Consider the following 24,651-nt stretch of genomic DNA (forward strand, 5'->3'; position numbering starts at 1 on the left):
CTCAATCTTGGGGTCATGAGTTTGACCCCCACATAGGATATAGAGATAACTTAAAAAAATGTACAAGGTGAGCAGAGGAACCAGCTGATGTGTAGTAGTCTTTTAGCTCCCGAAGGAAGGCCTTAGAACAGTAAGTGATCAGCAAATGCTAACAACATTGACCATAAAAATTCTTTAGGTTCTGCACAAATTCCAATCACTTCATCCTCTGATCTTTTACAGGCTGAATCCCAATTTCTCTTTGGCTCTGTTGCTTTTTTTTTAACCATTGCTTTTCCAAAAATTAGGGGTTGTGAAGTTCACCTCTTCTCAAGCTGTGAAAAATTTTGGAGTTTGTGATGAAAGATTAGACCAGCTCACAGTTCTATCTAATGACAGTTTACTAATATCTGTCCACTAAGGCAATTATTAAAGAAAAGAAAAAAATGATAAGGACCCACTTTTCTTCTAATTCTTACTTTGTACGGAGGATGCAAAGTGCTTATTAAGGAATGGAATGATTAAGATCACAGCATTCCCATTTTCAGCACTGAATGTTGTGGGACATAGAATGACATATGAGAGATTGTAAGCAAGAGAGGTTTCAGTAGTCATGAATAAAGAAAATTCATGCCTTCTTCGATCATTCATAAGTGAAAGTTAAGTGTTGAAGTTGTTCAAGGAGATAGAGGTTTCTTCTCATTGGCCTAGCTGGAGGCAGCCTTCTACTCTTCCAGCTGGGTGCTGATTGATTAGTAGGATCTCAGTAGTGTCATTTATCAGGTTCTTCTCATCTCTGAGGTGTTTTATAGATTTATCCCCTGAAATGTGAAGGAGTGTTTCCAACTTCCCATTCATGCACTTCAGAACTTAAATATAAGATCAGTGCTTCCTGGATATGTGATGCAAGTCTGAGGTTCTAGCTTTTCACCAACTCTTCAGAGAAAGAGATCTTATAAGTATCCTGCTTACCCATCTCAGTCCTTGTTCACTCCATAAGCACTGATGAGGTTGTGTGCCAGGCCCTGGGGGTGTGGAAGAGGGATATTGAGACCTGTTTCCTATTCTTAATAGGTTCCCAGTCTCTAGGGGGATACACAGCCATGTAAATACCTGGTTTATGTAGTGTGGGAAGACCTGGGATAGATGGACATGCAAAGCATTATGAGAGAATAAGAAAGGTCACACAAGGCTTATTTGTCATGGACCCATTCCCATTTCTCCTGAAACCATATTGGGTAGAGAAGGAAGGTTTCTCAACTGAAGTGGCATTTGAGCTGGGCCACCAAGGATGGGTAATGGGTTTAACATGTAGGGAGGAGGTAGATGCTTCAGGAGGCAACAAAATGTGCGAAAAATGTGCAAAAAAAAAAAAAAAGTGCAAAACCATGGGCCTACCTGCAGTACTTTGGGGGAATATTCAGGAAGGAGGGGAGGAGACAAGGTTGGGAAAGTGAGCCTGTCTTTAAAGCATTTGAACTTTATCACATGGGTAACTTAAAGTACTGAATATTGTTATGATGGGCAGAGGCTTAGTCCCCCTGCATTTGAAAATAACTCAGTGGCAATATGAAGGATTGACTGAAGCAGAAAGGATTTGGTGCTGAATAGTTAGGGCCCTGATCTCATGGTCTAAGCAAGAGAGAGTAAAGCCTGAACCACTATGAGCATGCAGAAGGAATGGATTCAAGAGATAGTCAGCATGGTGGACCACGGTGGCTGATTGGAGGTATAGGTAGAGGGTTTGCAGAGAAAAACCAGTATTTACTTTTGGGAATATTTATATTATATTCACAATATCTGCAGATTATTTAATCAAAAATGGAAAATATGTAGAAAACAGGAAAGTGACCAAAGGCTTAAATGACAAACACACATAAAATTTTAATTACCAATGAAATTAAAAGTATGTTTTCTGAACTATATTCAATTGCCTTAAGTACTTCTCTAATTGATAAGTTTTAAATGTCAGTTGCTTAGCTATTATACTTATACTATTTATAAGTCAGTTATTTATAAAGAGGATAGAAATAGTAAGCAATCATATGATTTGTTTTAGGTGAATTTAGATTTAGATTTGGGTGAATTCTGAAAAAAGTATACATTTGAATATTAGTTATGCTTTCCTTATTTAAAAATTTTGTCCTTGGTACTTAAGAAATATTAATTTTCATAAGCAGAGAGCAAATAGAAATCTTCTTTTTCAATTTATAACTCTTTAATTTATCCAATGAAATCCTATGAAGAGAAAATTTGAAATGGTTTGAGAAATGAACAAAATGTAGGATTTTAGCAGATTAAGCTTCTATTTAATTGTAGTACTCCTTTAAAGTCTAGTTATTTTGTTTTTTAATGGATCCATTCTCAATTTTCCTTAAGCAACTCCCCTGACCTATTTCTAACTGCATTTTCTTTGTGTCCCCTCCAGTAGAGGTTGCCTGCCAACTACTATAATTGTTCCCCAAGATAGCATGTGTATGCAGCCATTTAGAAGCCCTCTGTGTGAAGAAGACTGTGGTATGCTCCTCTTTTACTAAAGTGAATAAAAAAATACAGTGTTATTTTTCACAAATCCACACATAATTTTGTAATTTTGTGGATGTGGTTTACATGATTCATATTTTCAAGTTATTATGGCATTGGCTCCGCACAGAGATAAAATAATGTTCACTCTTTGAACTGTTCACTTCAAGTCCAGATATTTAGAAATGGGATACATAAGAAGATGTTTTTTATTTTTCAAAATCATTAGTGAATCTAAGCAAGAAATATTCAAAACAAAGTATGACCAAATAAGTAAGATTTCCATTTCTATTCTAACTGAATAGAAGTGGTTGATTGTAAAATCTCCCCCCTTTTGACTGCATACTTATATCTCTATTCCATAATTCATGCTTGTATATTTATCACATACATTTAGAAGTGTTCTGCAGCGTGTGTGAGAGAGCTTGCATGCGCCTACATCCGGCCAGCCTATAAAATTGCTATGTTTGAAATACAAGACTGTGATCTAGCCCTTAGAAGAGAACCTACCTAGCAGGTGCCTGGATGGCTCAATTGGTTAAGCCTCTGACTTTTTTTTTTTTTTAATTTTTTTTTTAATTTTTATTTATTTATGATAGTCACACACACAGAGAGAGAGAGAGGCAGAGACACAGGCAGAAGGAGAAGCAGGCTCCATGCACCGGGAGCCCGATGTGGGATTCGATCCCGGGTCTCCAGGATCGCGCCCTGGGCCAAAGGCAGGCGCCAAACCGCTGCGCCACCCAGGGATCCCAAGCCTCTGACTTTTGATTTCGACTCAGGTCATGATCTCAGGGTTGTGGGATTGAGCCCTGAGTTGGGCTCTGCACTCATTGAGGAGTCTTCTTGAAATTCTTAACTCTCCCTCTGCCCCTTCCCACCTGCTCTCTCACTTTTTCTTTTTCTCTCTGTCTAAAATAGTAAATAAATAAGTCTTTAAAAAAGAAAAAGAGAGAGAAAACCTAGGACACTGTTCACTCTCATCCCTGAGGCATGCTGACCATGCATGGGTTTTAGAATCTTAAGCAAAATGTTTCCCCCCTACTCAATTCTGGAGAGCAGCACAGAATAAGGGGAATTGAGCAGAGATCTAAGTTCCAATGTTGACACTTGCCATTTCTGAGGAAACCTCAGATAGATTATGTATGTTTTCTGGGTCCCGGGTCCTGACTTTTAAGTGTGAGTGAGAATGTCTTCATAGGTTCATTGGAGAACTAATTGTTATAGTGGTTGTAAAGGATTCGACATGTAGTTGGTGGTCAGTGTATAAAAATGAGAATTGTTCTAGTTGTTGTGACATATTTTGTTGGAGTGAGCCCCAAATTTGTCTCTCTCTGGAGCCACAGAAGTATTTATACATGAAAACCATTCCCGTATTTGTATAGTATAAGAGGAGTCATTTTTTTTTCCTCCAGGATAAACATCTCTAGTTCCATCAACAACAACCCCATATGGGGATGTGGGCAGTGATTAAAGACTCAGGTTTTGAGTTTGCTGAGAGTGGGGTTAGATCTTGACCCTGTGTGTAAACCTGGGCAGTTTTGGCCTTTCTGAATCTTACATCATCCATAGGAATAAAAATGCCTCATAGGGTTTTCATGAAGATTAAATACAAAGCATTTGGTGCCTCATAAATTATTAATGGCAGTAATTATTATTAGGCATTGTTTTGAGTGTCTTGCCATCTCCATTGCTGCTTAAAAGTAGTGATTGTCTTTGTGATATGATTTCAGAGGGAGTCAGAGGACTAAACTTCCCAAAATATGAACCCAAGCCCCATACAGAAGCAGAAATGAAAATCTCCTGTTAAAATACAAATATACTTGGGAGAATGGTATTGGCTGTGGAGAATACCCTTTCATTGCCTTCCTGTGTGAAGAAGCATGCAACGATCAAAGGACCATACCATAGCCACTGAGAATAGTTAACCTGGTCTGCACTGTCCTTCCTAAGGAAGGTCCAAAGAGATAGAAAGACAAATTCTCTCTCTAAACACACACAAACACACGAAGACGAAAGAGAAGGGAATGCCAGGGCCACTTTGGAGGGAGACTCTGTTCACACACAGGAAGGGTGAAGAGGAGCTAATGTGTGCCCTAGTTGGGCAGGAGAACCACCACCAAGGCCTTAGATAGATCTGCCTGAAAGCTGAGCAATGCAATATGCTTGGGGGTAAAGGTAATGGGGGAAGAAAAGAAAAAGCAGCTTTCATTCCACATATAAAATCAGCTAGGAATGCAGTCTCTTGCCTGATTGGCTCGTGAAGCCATGGTGTGGGTCCAGGAAAACTGTTAATGGAAGACATGCCTTGGCATTCATAGCGACTAATGGCTTAGGTAGGTTTTCTTTATTTTAGCACTTTTCCTTTTATACGAAAATTATGTTGATTATGTTTGCATGTTGTTCCATTCTCCAGGTTTCTTACAGGCAGTAGGATTGTTACTATCACTAGCATCTTTGATTTGGTAGAGTGACTGCACAAAGAACATGCACAGTTAATGTTTACCAACCTCTCAGAGCTGGGGAAGCGGTGGAGAAAAGGGTAGGGGACATCAGGGTGAGGTGACTGAAATAAGAGGGTTCAAGAGTACCCAAGACACCTGATTCTTGTTTGTTTGTTTTTTTCCTGGCATTGATTTTTGACTGTTCAGATGCCCATATAAGAGAGAAGGGTGAAGGAAGAGACTGGGAGGGGGTAAGAAAAAAAAAGAACATGGAGGATGACATCTTGCAATTCCTGCCTGGTTGCTGTTCCACAAGGTGATGCTCCCCCAGGGCAGGAACTGTGTTCCTTTATCACTGTACCAGTGCCCAGCACACAGTGGTGCTACACATTTTTTATATGAAAAATGATCATCTCCTTGGTCAGTGACTGCCCCATTTCACCTGACAATAACCTGACAGTCCGTCCAGTTATACAGGTGAAAATGTGAGCTCCGGAATAGTGACAATCCCCCCAGCTGGCAGGTGTGAGAATTGGGGGGGGGGTCCACACCCTCAATTCACTATCACATGAGGGGCAGAGGATGGAGAAGGGCAGAAGGTGAAAATAAAGGAAAATAAAGGACAGATAGAAGGAAGATGAATTGATGGGAAGAATAACAGTAGCCAGGAGAAGCAGAAAATAGGTAGAAATATACTATGGTATTGGTATGTTCCTACTATTTCCTTTTTTATGTTCAGTGTTATTTCTACTTATTCAGTGTTATGATGAGATAGGTTTATATCTGAGTTTCCTACTATTGTATCTACACCTGAGACTCTACTCAAACTTTCTATTTGTTAGCAAGCAGCAGATTTATTTTGATGTACACACTGTTCCAGCCAGCTCGTTATCTCCATGTTTCTATAAAATATTCCAAGAGAGGAGGTTTAATCGAAGGTCACCATAAATGGAAGAGCAATTCAGAATTCAGAGGAATTCACATGTGGTTTAGCCTTCCTTGAAATGGCTAATACAGCTCATGATGTCTCACCTTTATAATATCCAGAGGGCTGAGTCATTTTTTTCCTTTCTAATGCGAAGTCCCGTTGGATTAGTCAATTGATATATGTAAGCATGGCTACATTTAAAGCTCCCACTGGTTAATTTTGCTTTGGCAAAGCTGTTTTTGAATAATCTAGGATTTTTGGCAACCAACCAAATCAGTGCTTATTAAAATTAACAGTAAATTCACAAGCGTCATGTAAAGTCCGTGCAAGCCTATTTTCTCATAATTTTTACAGCAGTTTAGGGAATTCATAGTACTCTTGTTGGAAGCAGAAAAGGCAGGAATGTTAATTCAGAAACATGACATCATTTCCCAAAGCACGTTCAGTGTAACTAAAAATAAAAAGTTAAGCAATTGTGTCTATATTAGCACAAAGAGAAGGGAAGTTTTGTGATTTGTCTGACTTACTGGTTATTAAATGTGGCCTGTTGGATAAATTTTGCCATGAGCCACCTGCATTTCTGGTTGAAGACCTCGTTTTCCTTGTTTTTTTTTTTTTTTTTTAATAAACCTTTAAGACTTTATTTATTTATTTATTTATTTATTTATTTATTTATTTATTTATTTATTTATGATAGACAGAGAGAGGGAGAGAGAGAGGCAGAGACACAGGAGGAGGGAGAAGCAGGCTCCATGCCAGGAGCCCAATGGGGGGACTCGATCCCCGGACTCCAGGATCGCGCCTTGGGCCAAAGGCAGGCGCTAAACTGATGAGCCACCCAGAGATCCCCTCATTTTCCTTTAAAGAGGTTACTCTGCATAAGATTTTGAAGGTGGAGCTCAGGTCCCCAGTGGGGTGCCCCACTGTCAGCAAGCTTGGGAAGGAGAGGAAGATGGGACCAGTGATCAAGGAGGTAGAAACCAGGCTCACAGCCATGGTGTCTTGGGAAGCATCAGGCTTCCTGAAGAAGGTTGAATCTGAAGGCAGAGTGGACACTGAGGGAGGAAGGAGATCACACGCAAAGGCAACATGATTGGGATCCGGGGGTTAATTTGAGAAGAGTGGAGCATGGCATGCAAGGGGTGGTGGGAGGTGGGGAAAGTAAATGGAGGTCAGGGAGAGATCACCATGAAAAGTAGGACTTGGATGTTCTGATAAGGAGTTTGCATTTGTCTTATTTGTGTATGTATTTGGGACAAAGCCATTAGTTGTGACCATTCTGGAAAACGGCTGAGAACACCTTAAGAAGATAGTGAAATAGACCACTGGACTCACCAGAAAAGTCAAGGTAGCCACATTAAAAATTTTTGTGCCCAGAGGGAATCAACACATGGTGGTATGGTGACATATTCACATCAACTGCAATGTTATTATCATTTTTCTTTTTAAGATGTAATTCGCACACCATGCTGTTCACCATTTTAACGGATCCAGTTCAATGGCTTTTAAGGATGTTCACCAGGATATGTCACTATTCCAGAATATTTTCATCATCCCCCAAAGAAGCCCATTAGCAGTTACTCCTCACTGTCCCTTCTCCCTAGCCTCAGCAAGCAGCAGTCTACTTTCTGTCTCCTTGGATTTACCTACTCTGGACATTTCATACAAATGGAAGCCCATAATGTGTGGTCTTGAGCGCTTGACTCATTTAACTTAGGATACTATTTCCAAGGCTTGGGTAGTCACAAGATGGAGAGATGTGGTACTGAGATGGGTTTTGTAGGGGGATGCAAACCAGGGGTGGAGGGGTCACACTGAGGCAGTTATGGTAAATGTTGTAGTACCAGGGAGCAAAGAGCATGATTTAGTGATACACCCACTGTAGGGGGGTGTCAACATGCTCAAGAGCTTTGGGACTTATGACCTTAGGCAGGACATGGTACAGGGGCAAGAGAATGACGTGTCTGGAGGTGGGAAGGGACTCTTGAGGCCTCCTCTGAGGGAGGATTTGGGGAGGGCACAGCAGTCATGATGCAATTCTAGTGATGTCTGGTACAACAAAACTGAAGTCTCTTGTGCAGAGGTGTATTCTTAGGAACATCTCTCAATAAGACTCATCGGAATGTAGGTTCTTTTTTTTTTTTAAAGATTTTATTTATTTGAGAGAGTGTGTACATGCAGGAATGGGGGAGGGGCAGAGGGGGAGGGAGAAGCAGACCCCCCACTAAGCAGGGAGCCCATCATGGGGCTCAGTCCCAGGACCCCTGGATCATGACCTGAGCCAAAGGTAGATGCTTAACTGACTGAGCCACCCAGGCACCGCCAGAGTGTAGGTTCTTAATCTTAAACACCAGACACAGGTTTTTTTTGAATATTTGAGCTGTGGGTTCTCACCAAGATTTAAGAATCTTCATTAAGGAAGTACAATGTGACTGTGACCTTGTTCTCCCAATCTCCTGGTGGTTGCTTGTCCTGGGAAGGAGGCCAAAGTGGCAGGATCTGTCCTGCTAAGTGACCTGCTGGTGGGGTCAGTTGGCACCTGCAGACTGAATATAGGACACGAGGTCACAGGCTCCATGGAGCAAAGCGGAGAGCCACCTGCCAGGGGGCTGAAGCCAGGGGACAACCAACATCTAGAGGGCATAGTCAGAGCTGTGGCTGCAGTGAGCCTGGCAGTGCTGGAGCCCTGGGGTTAGAGGCTGGAAACCAAGATTGGAACAAGCTGGGAGGGATATGGACCTCAGGTATCAGCATGGAGTCCAGGATGCCAGCAGAGTGAGCATGCATCCATTCATGCATTCAACAGTATTTCTTGAGTACCTGTGGCATGCCAGACCCCATCCCATGCTGGGAAGAGAGCAGTGAACTCAACAGACAGTGGCTTTGCTCTCATGGAGTAGAGCTAGATGTTGTACAAATAAGTAACCAAGTATGTATCAGATGGTCATAGGTTCTATTAGAGAGGGATTAGGTAATTTAAAGGGGGGGGCACATTGGGAATGTTGCTGTTTTACAGGGTGGTTGGGAAGGCCTCCTGAGAAAGATGACGTTTGACATGTATGCAGACATAATGGAGGTGAGAGAGTGAAAAATGCCATCTGGATTAAGATCATGCCAAATGGGGAACAGCAAGTGCAAAGACCCTGAGCCAGGGGAATGTGTTTTGATGTTCAGGACTGAAGGGTGCCAAGCGTAGCTGTGGTAGAATGAGCTAGAGGGAGGTGAGGCAGGGACCAGGGAGCCAATGATTGAGGAGGATATAAGCCCTGGGACACAGGGCATTTGACCACTGATGCCTTATATGCTAAGGACCCTGACTTTTCCTCTGAGTGACATGGGAAGCCATTGGTACAGGAATTTGCATCTTTGGCTCATCATTTTTTCTTGATTTTGCCCCTGTTTTCTGTAGCCACCCTTGCCTTCCCCAAGACCCTGACAGTCACCTGCACTCCTCTTTCATGTTTCTATTATAGTGGGTCACCACTTCATTTCACATGCAATCAGATACTGCTCTCAAAATCGTCAAAACAGAATTGTATGTGAGCAGTTGTTTCTAGAAGAGCCTATGAGAGGGAAGAAGAGATGGGAATGGTACTGGCCCGAGAAGTCGGGTCGTGGGAGGGCACAGGGAGGTAGAGAAGGAAGTGTGGGGATGCCGTAAGCATAAAGAGAAAGCCAGTGGGACACCAACAAGCCTGACAGAGGAGAAATACTTACCATGTTCTTTCAAGGTCTGAGAGACTCCGATGGAAGTGATGCAGGGGCTTATCAAACATGGCAAGGTCAGTAACTCAGGAGTAAGGAAGAGAACAAGGCCAAAGGGAAGAAGGCTCTAGAGATAAGCATGGAGACGTGTGGCTTTTTCTCCTAGCTGAGATAAAAGTGTTACTAATGATACCATCTAGCATCCGGTTCTGCCTGGATGTTGTGGGTCTGGGTGCTCCCTGCCACCTCTCTCCCCCCATTGCTGTGCATATCCTGCCATAATTGCACAGGGCCTTTTAGGATGTGCAGATGAGCGGGAATGGGGAAGTGTCCTCGTTTAATTTGTGCAGAATGTCTCCAGGCACAGACAGTTGAAAATCCCGCTCCCATTAGTAATAATAGTTTATTATAATTCAGATGCATAAAGACTCATAGTGTGTTAAAAGACAGTTGCCTTCTACATGCCCAAACATACATGCTCATGATAGTACACACTAACCTGGTGCACACACCAGCGGCTTGTAGAGATATAAACAAAAATGGAGGGTTTCCCCTTAAGGCAATAGTACTCATTGAATGAATTTTTTAAAAAAATTTATTTATTCATGGGAGGCACACACAGAGAGAGAGGCAGAGACATAGGGAGAGGGAGAAGCAGGCTCCATGCAGGGAGCCCGACGTGGGACTTGATCCTGGATCCTGGGATCACAACCTGAGCTGAAGGCAGGCGCCCAAACGCTGAGCCACCAAAGCGTCCCTTATTGAATGAATTTTAAACCAATATTAAACAAGATATTCATCGGTTGGAAGAATACCTCAATTAAATAGGTAGTTTAATTGACTTCATTTTCTTCAAATTTTTACTTAAATTCTAATTAGTTAACATATAGTGTAATATTGTTTTTGGGAGTAGAATCTAGTGATTCATCACTTACAGATAACACCCAGTGCTCATCATAACAAGTGCCCTCTTTAATGCCCATCACTGTCTAGCCCATCCCCCCCACCTCCCTTCCATCAACCTTGTTTATTCTCTCTTGTTAAGAGTGTCTTATGGTTTGCTTCCCTCTCCTTTTTTCCCCCTTCCCATATGTTCACCTGTTTTTTTCTCAGATTCCGCATATGAGTGAAATCATATGGTATTTGTCTTTCTCCACCTGACTCATTTCATTTGGCATAATATAGTCTAGCTCTAACCATGTCATTGCAAATGGCAAGATTTCATTCTTTTTGATGGCTAAGTGATATTGCATTGCATGTGTACACACCACATCTTCTTGATCCTTTCATCAGTCAATGGACATTTGGGTTTTTTCCATAGTTTGGAAATCTTTGATAATGCTGCTATAAACATTGGAGCTTCTTTGAATCTATATTTTTGGATCCTTTGGATAAATACCTAGTAGTGCAGTTGCTGGATCACAGGGAACTTCTATTGTTAACATTTTGAGGAACCTCCATACTGTTCTCCAGAGTGGCTGCACTAGTCTGCATTCCCACCTGCAGAATGTGCAGAGGGATCCCCTTTCTCCACATCCTCACCAACTTTGACAGGTGTGAGGTGGTATCTCATCATGGTTTTGATTTGTATTTCCCTGATGATGAGTGATTTTGAGCTTGTTTCCATGTGTCTGTTAGCCATCTGGATGTTTAACTGGGAAAAATGTCTAATTATGTCTTCTCCCCATTTCTTAACTGGATTATTTTATTTATTTTTTTTGGCGGGTATTGAGTTTGATAAGTTCTTTATAGATTTTGGATGCTAACCCTTTATCAAATACATCATTTGCAAATATTTTCTCCCACTCTGTAGGCTGTTTAGTTTTGTTGATAGCTTTCTTCACTGTGTAGAAGATTTTTACCTTGATGAAGTCCCAATGGTTCATTGTTGCTTTTGTTTCCCTTTCCTCTGGCAATGGGTCTAGTAAAAAGTTGCTATGGCTCAGGTCAGAGAGGTTGCTGCCTGTGTTCTCCTCTAGGATTCTGATGGTTTCCTGTCTCACTTTTAGATCCGTTTTGAATTTAGGTATGGTATAAAAAAGTGGTCCAGTTTCATTTTTCTGCATGTGGCTGTTCAGTTATCTCAACACCATTTGTTGAAGAGACTATCTTATTTCCATTGGATATTCTTTGCTGTTTTGTTGAGGATTAGTTGACCATACAGCTGTGGGTCTGCTTTCTAGGTTTTCTATTCTTTTCCATTGATCTCTGTGTCTGTTCTTGATCATATGGTTCTTATCTTCTCTTTTATTAATGTGGTTGAGATATTCTATTTAGAAATTTGTAGTGGATAGAATACATAGGATTCTGATGAGTACTCTTTAAATTTTAAATACTTTAAGCAGAATTATAGTAATAAGGTGAGGTGAGTTAAGGAGAATGAACTAGACTAGCAAATTTTGTTTTTTATGGAGAAGAAATCTTATCCTTACAGTTCACCTTTGGGAAAGGGATATGTTTCCTCGATCACCAGCATCGTCCTAGGGCATCCTTCTGGGTGTTTTCTCACTTTGCGTATTTGGTTCCATTCTCAGATGACATTAAGATAAATAGCACCCCAGCCCATGTCATGCTCCATTCCTTGCCCACCATATTTCATCAGAGGACTTATTTCTGCTTTGCATATTATTGTCTCTATTTATTTTCTGCCTCCCCATTATGAAAATATGAGCCTCATAGGAGCTAGGTGTTGTTTTGTTTAATTACTAATTCTGGTATACTGTGGTATCTGAACTTTGAATTAATGAATGCATAATTATATATATATATACATCTCACATATATATATTTGTTGATTCACATGTTATTCATATTTTTCTTCTCTTGGGCTTTATGAAAACACAATTTGAATTATTCTGATGGCTAGTGTGTATCTAAGGTAACAAAGTGCTAAAATAAAGTGCTTCCACCTTAATTTTAACAGTGATATTGTATACCAAATTGTTTGCAGACAGACCCTCTTTCATATATGTAATTACAAAGAGCCTCAGAGCATAAACTGTGAGGGAAACCCCTTCCCCCCTTAGCCTGAGTACAGAGAGAAGTTCGGTAGAGGTTATTTGGAGAGAGATGTTGCCAAGTGGACAGGATTAGAGGGGTTTACCTCCTTTACACCAAGCCTGGTGAACCACACAGAGAACTTGGAACTGGGGCGGAGGCCAGTTCAGGCCTGGGGCACAAGCACTCTGAGGCAGCAGGAGGGAGGTGACTGTGTTGGCATTGGCCTGCACTGCCTAAGCTTGCTGGGCAAGGGACGTGAGAGAATTTTCCATAGAACACATCTGAACTAAGTGCAAGAGCATCAGGTTGGGCTTCTTCAATAGAGTTGCTTGAGGTGGGGCGAGAACAACAAGTAGGGGGTGACGTGGAATTCTTTAAGGTTGTAGAAAGGGTCATGAGTGATTGCTCAGTGTAGAAATGCTTTTGCCTCATAGCTGAGGTCCTCAGGGACAGGACTTTCCAGAGACTTCCGCAGGAGAAGTGGTGAGCTGACTTCACCTGCCAGACCTACAGGGCTCAAAGCCACCCAGCCAAGGAACCACCCATCCTCCTGCCTTTCCTGCCTGCACAGCTTTGGCCTGTGTGGGGTCGAACTGCAACTCTTTGGAGGAACAGGGAGAGAACAGAGACTGTCCCCACCCACTCCTGGAAAGCAGGCAGCCTTTGACTATAGGACTTTGTGTAGTGTGGTGATGGGAACATCAAGGAGAAGCTGACTTTTGTTGAATGTTTTGCCTGGACTTTATTCCAGTTAGAGAATTGAAACTATACTTTGTAACTTAAAGTGACCTCAGGACTGTCATTATATAAAAAAGAGCAGAAAAATCATAGGATTTACCCAAATCCCATCCCAAGGCAAAGAAAGATTACTTGCGTGAAATATTTCCCCCGAACTATTCTTTGGAAAAAATTGTCTTGATATGTTACTAATCAGGCTTTAAAAAACTAATTAGGGTGCCTGGGTGGCTCAGTTGCTAAGTGTCTGCCATCAATTTGGGTCATAATCCCAGGGTCCTGGGATCAAGCCCTGCATCGGGCTCCCTACTCAGTGGGGAGTCTACTTCTCTCTCTACCTCTGTGATCTGTCTCATTCTCTCTCAAATAAATAAACGAAAATCTTTAGAAAAAAACCTAACTTGTTGCATTTTTTTCATTCTTTTTTTTTAAAGAATTTATTTATTAATGAGACATACACAGAGAGAGAGAGAGAGAGAGAGAGAGAGAGAGAGAGAGAGAGAGAAAGAGGCAGAGACACAGGCAGAGGGAGAAGCAGGGTCCATGCAGGGAGTCCGACGTGGGGCTCCATCCTGGGTCTCTAGGATCAGGCCCTGGGCTGAAGGTGGCGCTAAACCGCTAAACCACCAAACCACCCAGGCCCACCCCTGTTGCATTGTTTTCTAATATTTCTGTGGACGCTTTAAAAATAAATTTTCCATGTATATGAGAGCAATATCATAGATAGTGTCCTAGGCTGATCAGACAGTCACTCAAAAATCCCTATCCTCTTGCTATAAACTTCTATTTTAGAGGCTTGGTTTTCCCTGCCTTCCTTGCGGCTCAGGGTGGCCAATGATACAGAAATAGAAGTCTGCTGGGAAAATTCTTGTTTTTCTGATAAAGCAGGTGGAACTGTTTTCTCCCCTTCCCCCTTCCTCTTACACTGAATACAGAGATATTAGAGGTTTCTTAGCCATTTTCTGACAAGGGGAGAAAGTCCTAAAACATTACTGAAATGCAAGTCTTGACATTGTCAAAGAATGGCATTCCTCCTGACTTCCTGACCTGTGGGAAAAACAAACCTTTATCAGTTTAACTACTGCTAGTCAGGTAATCAGACCCCAAAACCAAACCAAACCTTGTTGACTGATATTAGGAGTGAAGTTGCTATTTATCTGTATGCAACTTTAACTCTCAAACATCTTAGCAACATTTATTGAAGATTACTCTGTACTAGGCCCTTGAGATACAAAGAGAAATGCAAAGGTGTTCCCTTTGCAATGAATAAAAATTAATAATAGTTAAAAATGTGAGATGTGTAATACCAATGGTAAATATACAATGTACACATTAGATAGAATTGGCCCAGAAGAGTCAGGGAAAGCTGGGAGAGGTGGTCATTCTTGGAAAAGGACTTAGGAATTTATTTGATGGAAAGTGATGGGAAGGGGACTGCAAGTAGGTGAGGACAATGTGGGCAGGGTACACGGGGGGAGCTAGGCAATGTGAGGTGATTGTATTCTCTGAATATTATAGTTTAATATGAATAGTGCATGGGCTCTGGAGTTGGACTACAGATCCTGGCTCTCTTCCTGGCTCTCCCACTTAGAGCTCTGGAGCTACAAGTAAAATGTTTAGTTTCATTTTCCGTATCTGAAAATTAAGATTTTATGTACTTCATGGGGTTGTTGGCAAGATCTGATGGGTTAAATCACATAAGGATTTTAGTCAGTGCCTGGCACAGTGTAAGTATTCTGTAAGGGTTACATATTATTATTATTATTATTAATTTTTGGGGGGGAGTTACATATTATTATAAGCTGGTCATGGAGACAGACCATGGGGTGGCCTCAGAAGAATCTGAGAAGGTTGACCAGGACTTGGTTGTGATGGGCCTTATAAATCATGCATAATAACTTGAACTTGATTCTATAATCATCAGGAAATTCTTGCAGGTTCTGGAGCATTGAGTCAACATGGGCTTCCTAGTTGTCAAATCCTACAGGCACTTTACCTATGTGAGACTTGGCACTCCTAATTCCTTTTTTGAAGGTTTTTACTTAATCTTACAGATACCATTTTTTAAAAATTTTGTTCCTTTTTTTTAAAAAATTTTTATTTATTTATGATAGTCACACACACACACACACAGAGGCAGAGACATAGGCAGAGGGAGAAGCAGGCTCCATGCACCGGGAGCCCGACGTGGGATTCAATCCTGGGTCTCCAGGATCGCGCCCTGGGCCAAAGGCAGGTGCCAAACCACTGCGCCACCCAGGGATCCCTGTTCCTGTTTTAAGTCTTGTCTTCTTCCAAGTCATCCTCACTCCTGCCACCTAAGGAATCTTTATAGAGTGTAATTATGATCGCCTGACCTGATTAAAATCTGAAAGTGCCACCTACATAACTCTGAATGTAGCATAAAGGATACTTCATGGCCATATTCCCACAAACTGCTCTAGGATCATATTTCCTGCACTTTTATATGTAAAATATAATCCTAATTTAATCCTACTCTCTGATCCTATCATATGGAGCTACTTGTAATCCCTCAGCTTTACTGCTATTTTTTTTTTTTTTTTTACTCTATTTTTTTTGTAGGTGCTATTTGCTCTCCATGAGAGATTTTTTTTTTCCTCTTTCTGTTTGGCTTATGATTTTTACTCATTTTTTAGGATTTTACTGTCCTAAAGCATGCCCATGATATCCTCATCTTATTTTCAGGCTAAACAGCCTTGTGCTGACTCATTAAACAAAGGAATAATGACTTGTCATTCTTTTGTCTTTATATAACTGGCAAACATTCTCCAGAAGGACTAATTTATTGTTTCCCTCTGATCAGAGACATGCTATTAGGCACATTCCATTTCATAAAATCATGAAGTGTTGTTTCAGGGGAAATTAACTCTCAGCCTTGCACTATGCTTCCAAACTGCTGTCGATGTGGTGGGAATGAACTAGAATAAAGGAAGCCCAGTTACTATTTAAGACTTTTTCATTCGATTGGACTGGTGTTTTGGTTGTTACCCTGGGTAGGGTTTTCAATTACTAAGGTGAGTCATTTGAAGGACTGAATGAGACTGGAGAATTTTTATGATCTAGGAGTGATAGGGAGGCTAGGGCTCAGCTGGCTCTGTCATCCAGGGCAAGGGAAAGAAAGAAGCACCAGGGAAAATTAAAACATGGCTCATGAGAAGAAATGACATCGTTTTCTGCTGTTGTCCTGCTGAGTCTGGCTTGTGCAATAAAATGATCTTATTTTGCTCATCTCTACAACTGAAATAGGCTCAAAGGGTGGTCCCATGACTTCTTGTTTTTTAGAGTCTGGACTCATTCATTCTAAAAGAAGAAACTAAAGTTTTGGCTTCTTGCTGTTCTGCATTTTATAACATGCTCCTACAGAAGAGGTTAAGGCTCAGCTACACGTTGATTAGAATACATCACTTTTGCAAATTTCTTTCTCATCTTAAACAGTGGTAAAAGTTCATGAACAAAGATATTTATTGGTCTGTGCACTTCCGAAAAATTAAAATACCCCCGCAAGTATCAGTAGGGTTGAGTAGCCTAAGACATTTCTTCTCAGTGGAAAATTAGGCAGTTATTAGAAATACAATTTATTCAGTGAGAAAAATGTTGAAAAAATGTCTATGTACTGTAGTTGAAAAGATACTATGTACCTGTAGTATTATTATAATCTCATAAAAAACCCTTAAATTAATGGCAATGGATAAAAATGTTGTTTGTATTGGGGTGTTAGAATTATGTATAATGTTTGAGCTCCTACCTACTTTTCTGTATTTTCCAGATATTTAGTCTTTTTTCCTCCCTTTCTTTCAGCCCCCACTTCCTTTATTTAATTCTTCCCTTGCATGCTTCCTTTTTTCCTTCCTTTAATCTTTCCTTCCTTTCCTCATAGTTATTGAGCACCTATTCTGTATTAGAACTGTGTTCAGGCTCTGGGAAGCCATCAGCAAACAGCAAAGACATCAATTTCAACTTTGATTTTGCAGTGGGATGATGGGTCGGGAGGAGAGAAGTTGAGGAGGGGCAACCCAGGGAGGAGGGAATGATACCCAATCCAGGTCAAAGGTGATGGGTACAGGGGCTGCAATGATTGCTCCATCCCCCTTTTTTCTTGAACGACATCATTCTGGATAACTTTATTTTCCTGTGTTTCATCCTGTCCTCTTTTCACATGTCAGTTCTTAGAAAGGAGTTCTATGGCCATCTCAGCTTTTCCTCTCTTATCTTATCCTGCCCCAGCTTCCTCTCTCCACTTTTAAATAGTACTTATCCCTACTTGGCTGACATCATAGGATGAATTTATATATTGTCTATTTGTTTATTGTTGTCTTCCGGATTCCCTAGAGTGCAAGCATGAGATGGGGACTTTGCTTTGTTGTCATTTAGAAATGTATCCTTCTAGGGAATAGGAGAGGTTTAGTAAATAGTATCTGAATGACTAAACAAATGATTTCCAAATCTATCTTTTTTTTAAAATATTTTATTTATTTATTCATAGAGACACAGAGAGAGAATGAGAGGGAGAAGCAGGCTCCATGCAGAGAGCCCGACATGGGACTCGATCCAGGGTCTCCAGGATCATGCCCTGGGCTGCAGGCGGCGCTAAACCGCTGCGCCACCGGGCTGCCCCCAAATCTATCTTTAGCCTTGACATCTCTTTTGAATTCCAGATTTACTTGCATTTCCCATGCAGAATAATCCTTTATTTTTTAAGATTTTATTTATTTATTCATGAGAGACACAGAGAAAGAGAGGCAGAGACACAGGCAGAGGGAGAAGCAGGCTGCTCGTGGGGAGCCTGATGCAAGACTGAATCCCAGGACCCCGGGATCACGATCTGAGCCACCTAGGTGCCCCTGCCTCACTACTTGTGAAATCCTCTCCATCAGGATCATTCCTTTCTCTTATGGCTTCACCTCTGCACCACATCATGTTTGCCTGGCCCCCTAGGAGAGAGCATAAGGAAAGCAGGTGGACTTGGAGGTTATTGAAGGATTTAGGTGTGGAGGATCTCTCCTGGCGGAGTTGTGCTGTGCCATGTCAGAAGAGTGAGAGCTCATTCTTTCTACCTGCTGATATTGTAATGCATTTGCATGTATAGTCTTGTCTGATTGAAAAAGTAAATATTCGTCCATTAGGGTTTTCTGGCCTGATCTTATATTGAATTAGCTATTCTCTAATTGATTGTGCCAAGTGGGGAAAGAGCTGCAATGATCTACAGACTTTCCCTTCTAAATACTGTTATAGGAGGGATGGAATAGATGTATAGGTACTCTATTACTACTGATATCAACTTCTAAGTAATATTTTTTATGGAGGGGGGAGTAATAATTGAAAAAAAACAGCAATTAATATCATTTTTTGGGCTAACACTAAAATTAAGTCTATTCCAGGTATTTAAGCAAGAAACACAAGTTTACTTGTTCAGGACATAGCCTTTGAATTTTATTAATAGATGTTGCCCCCCCCCCCCTTCTTGCAATGCTTCTCATCTATACCTATGAGAAATCAGAGGAAAAGACATTTTCTGCAGCTTCATTCTGCAATGTGCACTTTTTTAAAAATTTTTATTTATTTATGATAGTCACACAGAGAGAGAGAGGCAGAGACATAGGCAGAGGGAGAAGCAGGCTCCATGCACCGGGAGCCCAATGTGGGATTCGATCCCGGGTCTCCAGGATCGCGCCCTGGGCCAAAGGCAGGCGCCAAACCGCTGTGCCACCCAGGGATCCTTGCAATGTGCACTTTTAAGTTACAAGGCAACGTTTGCTACTCTTGGGTGATGCCATCAACTTTAAGGCTCTGGTTTCTGATCTCAAAGAGCTTGCAGGCGTGATGGGAAAACACTGAGGCGACCACCGACAAAAGATAATGTTGCCCGAATAAGTTACGTGCATCTTAACATGTCACGGGATCTGTTCCTGTGTGTTCTTGTGTTCTCATCTATTACTTTCTTACTGGCTCTCCTTCCTCTGGCAAACTGAACCACTCACTGATCCTACTTCTGTCCCTTAAAAACAAACGGGAGACCGTGAAAGACACTTGTGTTCTGCAATCCCCACGTTTCCCCGCTGTGCCTACCTAAGAAGTCACCATAAATCTTATTTGGAGATGTTTCCAGGGATTGAAAGGCATCAGAGGCGAAGGAGACGTAGGCCCTAGGAATGTCCAGCTCTGCCTTTCACGGTACTGTTGAGGTCCGCCGGGGAAAATACACGTCTTCTCTGTGTGTGTGTGTTCTGCATATACAATTAAGTGTTTCAGGTCCTCCTGGGCCCCGCCCCGCGCGCTTGCAGACCCGCGCGCCAGCCTGCAGACGCGGGCGGGGGCGGGGCCCGCGGGAGGGGCGGGGTCTGCTGACGCGGGCGGGGGCGTGGCCCGCGGGCGGGGCGGGGTCTGCTGACGCGAGTGGGGGCGTGGCCCGCGGGCGGGGCGGGGCCTGCAGACGCGGGTGGGGCGGGGCGGGTGGACCGCGCGGCTAACGGTCCCGGCGGGCGCGTGCCCGCGGGCGGCGCCTCCAGGGGCTCCGCTGGCTGGGAGCGCGCCGCCGCTGCTTGCCCTGGCCCCGCCCCGCCCCGCCCCGCGGCCGCGGCTTCCTCTCGCGTTTCCAGCCCGGCCCGTGCCGCGGCTCGCGGGGCTGTGGCTGAGCCCGGCCGGGGCGGCGCCCGCCTGCGCCATGAGGATCCCGCGCTGCCGGCCCGCGCCGGGGCTCTGGGTGCGGCGGCGGCGGCCGTGAGCGGGCGCGGCGCTGGGCGAGGACGCAGGCGATGGGGGACCGGTAACGCTGCCGGGGCGGGGGCGGGGGCGGGGGCGGGCCGGGCCGGGCCGGGGCGCTCGGCCCCACGTGGCCCCCTCTGAAGGTTCCTTTGCCTCTCGCGCAGGTGGCTGCGGGTGACCGTCCTCCCCGGCTGCGTGGGCTGCAGGACCGTGGCGGCTCGGGCGTCCTGGACCGTGCGCGACCTCAAGGAGCGCATCCTGGCGGAGACGGGCTTCCCGGCGTCGGAGCAGCGGCTGTGGCTGGGCGGCAGGGAGGTAGGGCCGCCGGCCGCCGTCCGTGCTCGGGCTTGCAGCGCGGCCCCTCGCTCTCCGCAGGCTCCCGGCCCGGGGACTGAACGGGCTCCGTCCGGTGCCGCGGGAGGCAGACGCTCCTGCAGTGCTCACCCTGGGGGTGATGCTCGGGAAGCAACAGGAGCATCACCGTTGGTTGTAACTCACCATTCCAGCGTTTGTGGCCCCCTGCCTGCCCCCTGCCTGCCCCTGCCTGCCCCCTGCCCGCCCTTTTGTCTGAATCTTCACTTCCTGAAATGAAGATACTTTTTCTGATGGGCGTTACAGCCGAGAGGGTTTTCGTTGTTGTTGTTTACTTGTCTTGAAGCGACTTAGCCATTGCTCTTTTTTTTTTTTTTTTTCCCCCTGATTGTGTCGTACGTTTCGCTGGGATTAATTTCAACTTTAATGTCTTAGAGGTTTCCCCTTAGTTTTGAATCACAGACATGTAGGGTTGAAAGGATCTTCAGACTATATTATAGAAGCTGTTATTTTGAGGAGTGCATTCCCATGAAAACGTCTGAGCTGAAAACGAATGAGATCAAAACCTCGGAAGATGGGAGTATTTCATATTGTCCTATATATTTTTTAAGATGACTGAAAAAACAAATTTTCTCAAAGGAGGAGTTAAATGGGGGCATTTTACCGAAAATTAACATACTCCGCATTTTCTGAAAAGTAGCTTACTCTTTTATCTGAATAAATTTCTTCACTTCTAATGTGCTGAAAGATCATTTCCAGTATTTAAAGGAGGTAAACATGTTAAGTATATATGGAACACTGAGCCATGCAGAATGACGTTTCAGGTGTTGGATTTATACCCAATACAAACTGATGAAGTACTTGATCCCTGTGACTTTTAATCCCTCAGTGTAATCCTGACCTTCTATGTACCTGGGTCCACACCATGGGCTCTTGAGCACTTAGACACAGGTTTCTAGATAAACTGCTCTTCTGTTCCTCCACAGCTCAACCCTCCTTGCCAGCTTCCCCAGGTGTTTGATGGCATGCAGACAGTGACTTGATTGAAGACTGTGGACAGAATTGAGGAGCAAAACTTGTCATCCTTACCTCTTTTTCTGGGCCCCCCTCTGTCTCTTTGCCTTGCTGTGTCTACTCTTCTGGTTCTGTACCCCCTTTTTTGGTTACTCCTCTAGGTCTACTCTGTCATCCTGTCCCTTAACATGTGGTCATACTGTCAGGCTTCTTTGTGGCTGGGTCGTCATCAGAAGTGTTTTTGGAGATGTCTGTGCAGAGCATTGATAGTGGATGGTGAATGTGGCTGTGGTGCATCAAGTGTTTCAGACTGAGTGGGGGTGGGTGGGTCGAGGTCTGGTTAGGACACTTGTGCTGTCTTGAGCTAGGGATGTTCTAGACTCTTGACTATAGAGGGGAAACCGAAAGGAAAGAATGTATGGGAGACTTTATAAAAGGTATGCTGGTTGCAGTTTGGCACCAGATGGATGTGCACATGTGTGCGTGTGTGCAGTGTAGTGGGGGTAGATGTAGAGTAAGACAAGAGGGTCTTGCCAATGTTGTTCACAAGCCTTGAGTCAGACCCAGAGATAATGGAATTCTAAATATGTCAGGGTGGGCAGGACACAGAAACTGTTGACGGCTCCTTGTCAACTCACTGGTTTTGGTTGGTATTGGACAGAGTAAGCAGAAGGCGCTTACTCAGCCCTCTGTCTTTCTGGGTCACCTATGCTCCTCCTTCTCCTTGTCTCTCTTTTGCTTTCCCTGGCCTAGAAGTGGAATTTGTAAGTTCTTCACTGTACCTCTGGTCTCATGAAGAGACTGAGCTATTAGTGATAGCTGTGCATTTTCCTGATCCAAATGTGGTCGAACCTCAAAGCAGGAGGTTTGAAGTATTACTTAACTTCCTGTCTCTTAATTGATCAAAAATGTCCTTTCTGTCAACTCTGGAACCTTAGGACCTCCTTGTGCCCTTGACCCCTGAACAAGGGAAGAAGTGTCAGGGTGGGGGTGGAGGGGATCCAGTTGTAATTAATATTGTATTGTTCGCTTAGTAAATTGGAAAGACTTATTGTTTCATAGTAAATGAAAATGAGCATCTCTGAGGTTTTTGAGGGAGGTTAAGGCTGGCATGGACAGAGATCCAGATGTTCAAATCCTTTAATAGTCACTCTGTTTTAAAACAAATGTACAAATACTTAAATGGGTAACTTTTAAGATTTCATTGCTTCTGGAGATGAATAGGACTGTGTTACTTTGCTTGGTTGGAGTGATTTAGGTTCTGGGAAGGAGAGAGGCCCTAGCAAAATCCCTGAATCTTGGCAGACTCAGGAGGAGAAAGCTGATAGCACTGCTGAGGTCAGTTATCTGTGCTGCTTGATTTCTCTTTGGGAGAATCACTTCCCTATACATAGGCCGCTGATCACCGTCCACCAAAAGCATTCATTGACTCACATAGCCAGTTCTCTTTTTACTAACATGATTCTACTCTGTGCCTTCTTCCCTTTCAAGTCGTCTTTAAGACCTGCAGGCTACTTCCTGCATTAAAATTTCCTTCCATCCTGCCTTTCTTCATTCATATGTACCTTAGCTATTACTAAATTGGACTAGTAATCCTTGGCTTATGCATGGCTATCTTTTAGTAATTAATCAGTTAACTAACAGAATGAACCAAGATGACATCCAACTGGACACTGGGAACACTTGATAGTTTATATTTACCTCTGTGCTTCTTGTCCCCAGCCCGTGTGCCTGTTTCTTTTCCTGTAGCCCTTAGTGTTTATTATTCTGTTACCTGTTTTTGTAGTCTTTTTAATAGTTTTCCTAAGTGTGTGTATATATGTGTATATATAATATACACCTGTGTGCATATATATCCACATATGTGTATGTGTATGTCTATAACCTAAATATATAACCTGCATGTTATACTGTTTACTTTTAGTTATTTATGAACTTTATAAGAAGCTTGTTATTCCATATGTAGTAAACCCAGAATTAGCTTTTTTTCACTCAATATTATGTTATAAATATTCACCCAAAGTTATGTGTAGTGTAGTTAGTCCATTTTTCATTACTGTTTGATATTCCACTCTATTAATATGTTCCAGAATTAGGGTTGCTGCTAAAAGTTTGGTGGTTAACAACACAAAGTAATTACTGTACTTTTCAGGGTTTTTTTCAGACTTGCTTTAAGATTCAATGGGAATATGCATATGAAAGTGCTTTATAAGCTGGAAACTATAACAAAGTGCTCAGATTTGTAATTTAGAGATGGGGACTAGAATGAAGATGATACACAGAAAAAAGGAGACATAAAAAATGCAAGAAATACTGGGAGTCTGAGCATTGGAAATGGAGGAAGAGCAAGTCAGGTCTGAGAGAAATTGGGGATGGGCATGCTAGACCCTGGAGGGTAACTGGGCATGTGGTTTGCAGAGAGAGAGAACTTCTCCCCACCTGTTCCCTCTAAAGTGAAAAGGTAGAAGGTACCACTGTTAACTGAGATACAGAGTAAAAGATGAGAGATAAGGGTTTGGAAGGAAATGCAGTGAGGCCACTTTTGACAGGTTGAGCTTTAGCAACCTGGAGGGATGGATATCAGTGTGGGGTGGGTGGCAGACCCTTGGAGATTCTGAATGTTTGATAGGGTGAATGATGTCATTCACACACACCCTGTTGAGGAGTGTAAGTTATGAAGGCGATTCTGCAGCTGAACTTTTGAGTAATGTTTTGCAGACCGTTGACCTGTAAGAGACCGTTCCGTAGTAGCATGTGAGTGACCACTGGGGAGACAGTTGATCTGGCTTTGGCTCTGCCTGGGACACTTTGGAAATGGAAAAGAATGATGTTGATGAGCCTGGTTCATCATACAAATTTTAGGTTATTTTAAAGCAGATCTTTATTTGTAATTATTTAAGGAAAAGATCCTTTAGGTTTAAGTTAAAATCCTATAGGTTAAGAAAAATCCTTTAAGTTAAATAAGATGTTTGACTAAATTTCCGTCCTTTGAAATACTCACTTCTGCAGAGCAACTTATTTCCTGATAAGTACAGTTAAGCATTATTTCTTAAGTGAAAAAAAAATTGAGATAGTTTTGGATGTACTGTTTTAGAACCAATATTACTTTTCATACATGTTTTTTTCTTTTTTTCAGTTATCTGACTGGATCAAGATTGGAGATCTGACTTTAAAAAATCGTCATCTTTTTGTAAACCTTCAATCAAGAGGCTTGAAAGGGGGAGGTATTACATTGACTTTACCAGGAGCACATGCCATTTTTAGTTGCATAAAGATTATGTTTTAAAA

At 42.7% G+C, this 24,651-nt stretch overlaps 1 protein-coding gene across 3 annotated transcripts in view; it reads left to right on the top strand.

Moving 5' to 3' along the window:
- SACS (sacsin molecular chaperone) overlaps positions 1-24,651 on the top strand; it is an 89,802-nt gene that overhangs the window by 22,081 nt on the left and 43,070 nt on the right. For 2 of the 3 annotated variants that reach the window (XM_072795774.1, XM_072795776.1), the window contains exons 3-4: positions 20,202-20,352; positions 24,500-24,587. In XM_072795774.1, coding sequence (XP_072651875.1) covers positions 20,202-20,352; positions 24,500-24,587 — 239 coding nt within the window. Of the gene's footprint in view, positions 1-19,961; positions 20,099-20,201; positions 20,353-24,499; positions 24,588-24,651 lie in introns of those variants that run through there. The other variant, XM_072795775.1, reaches the window with a different exon arrangement.

The sequence above is a fragment of the Canis lupus genome, chromosome 24 (genome assembly GCF_048164855.1).
Source record: "Canis lupus baileyi chromosome 24, mCanLup2.hap1, whole genome shotgun sequence".
Classification (NCBI taxonomy): Eukaryota; Metazoa; Chordata; class Mammalia; order Carnivora; family Canidae; genus Canis; species Canis lupus.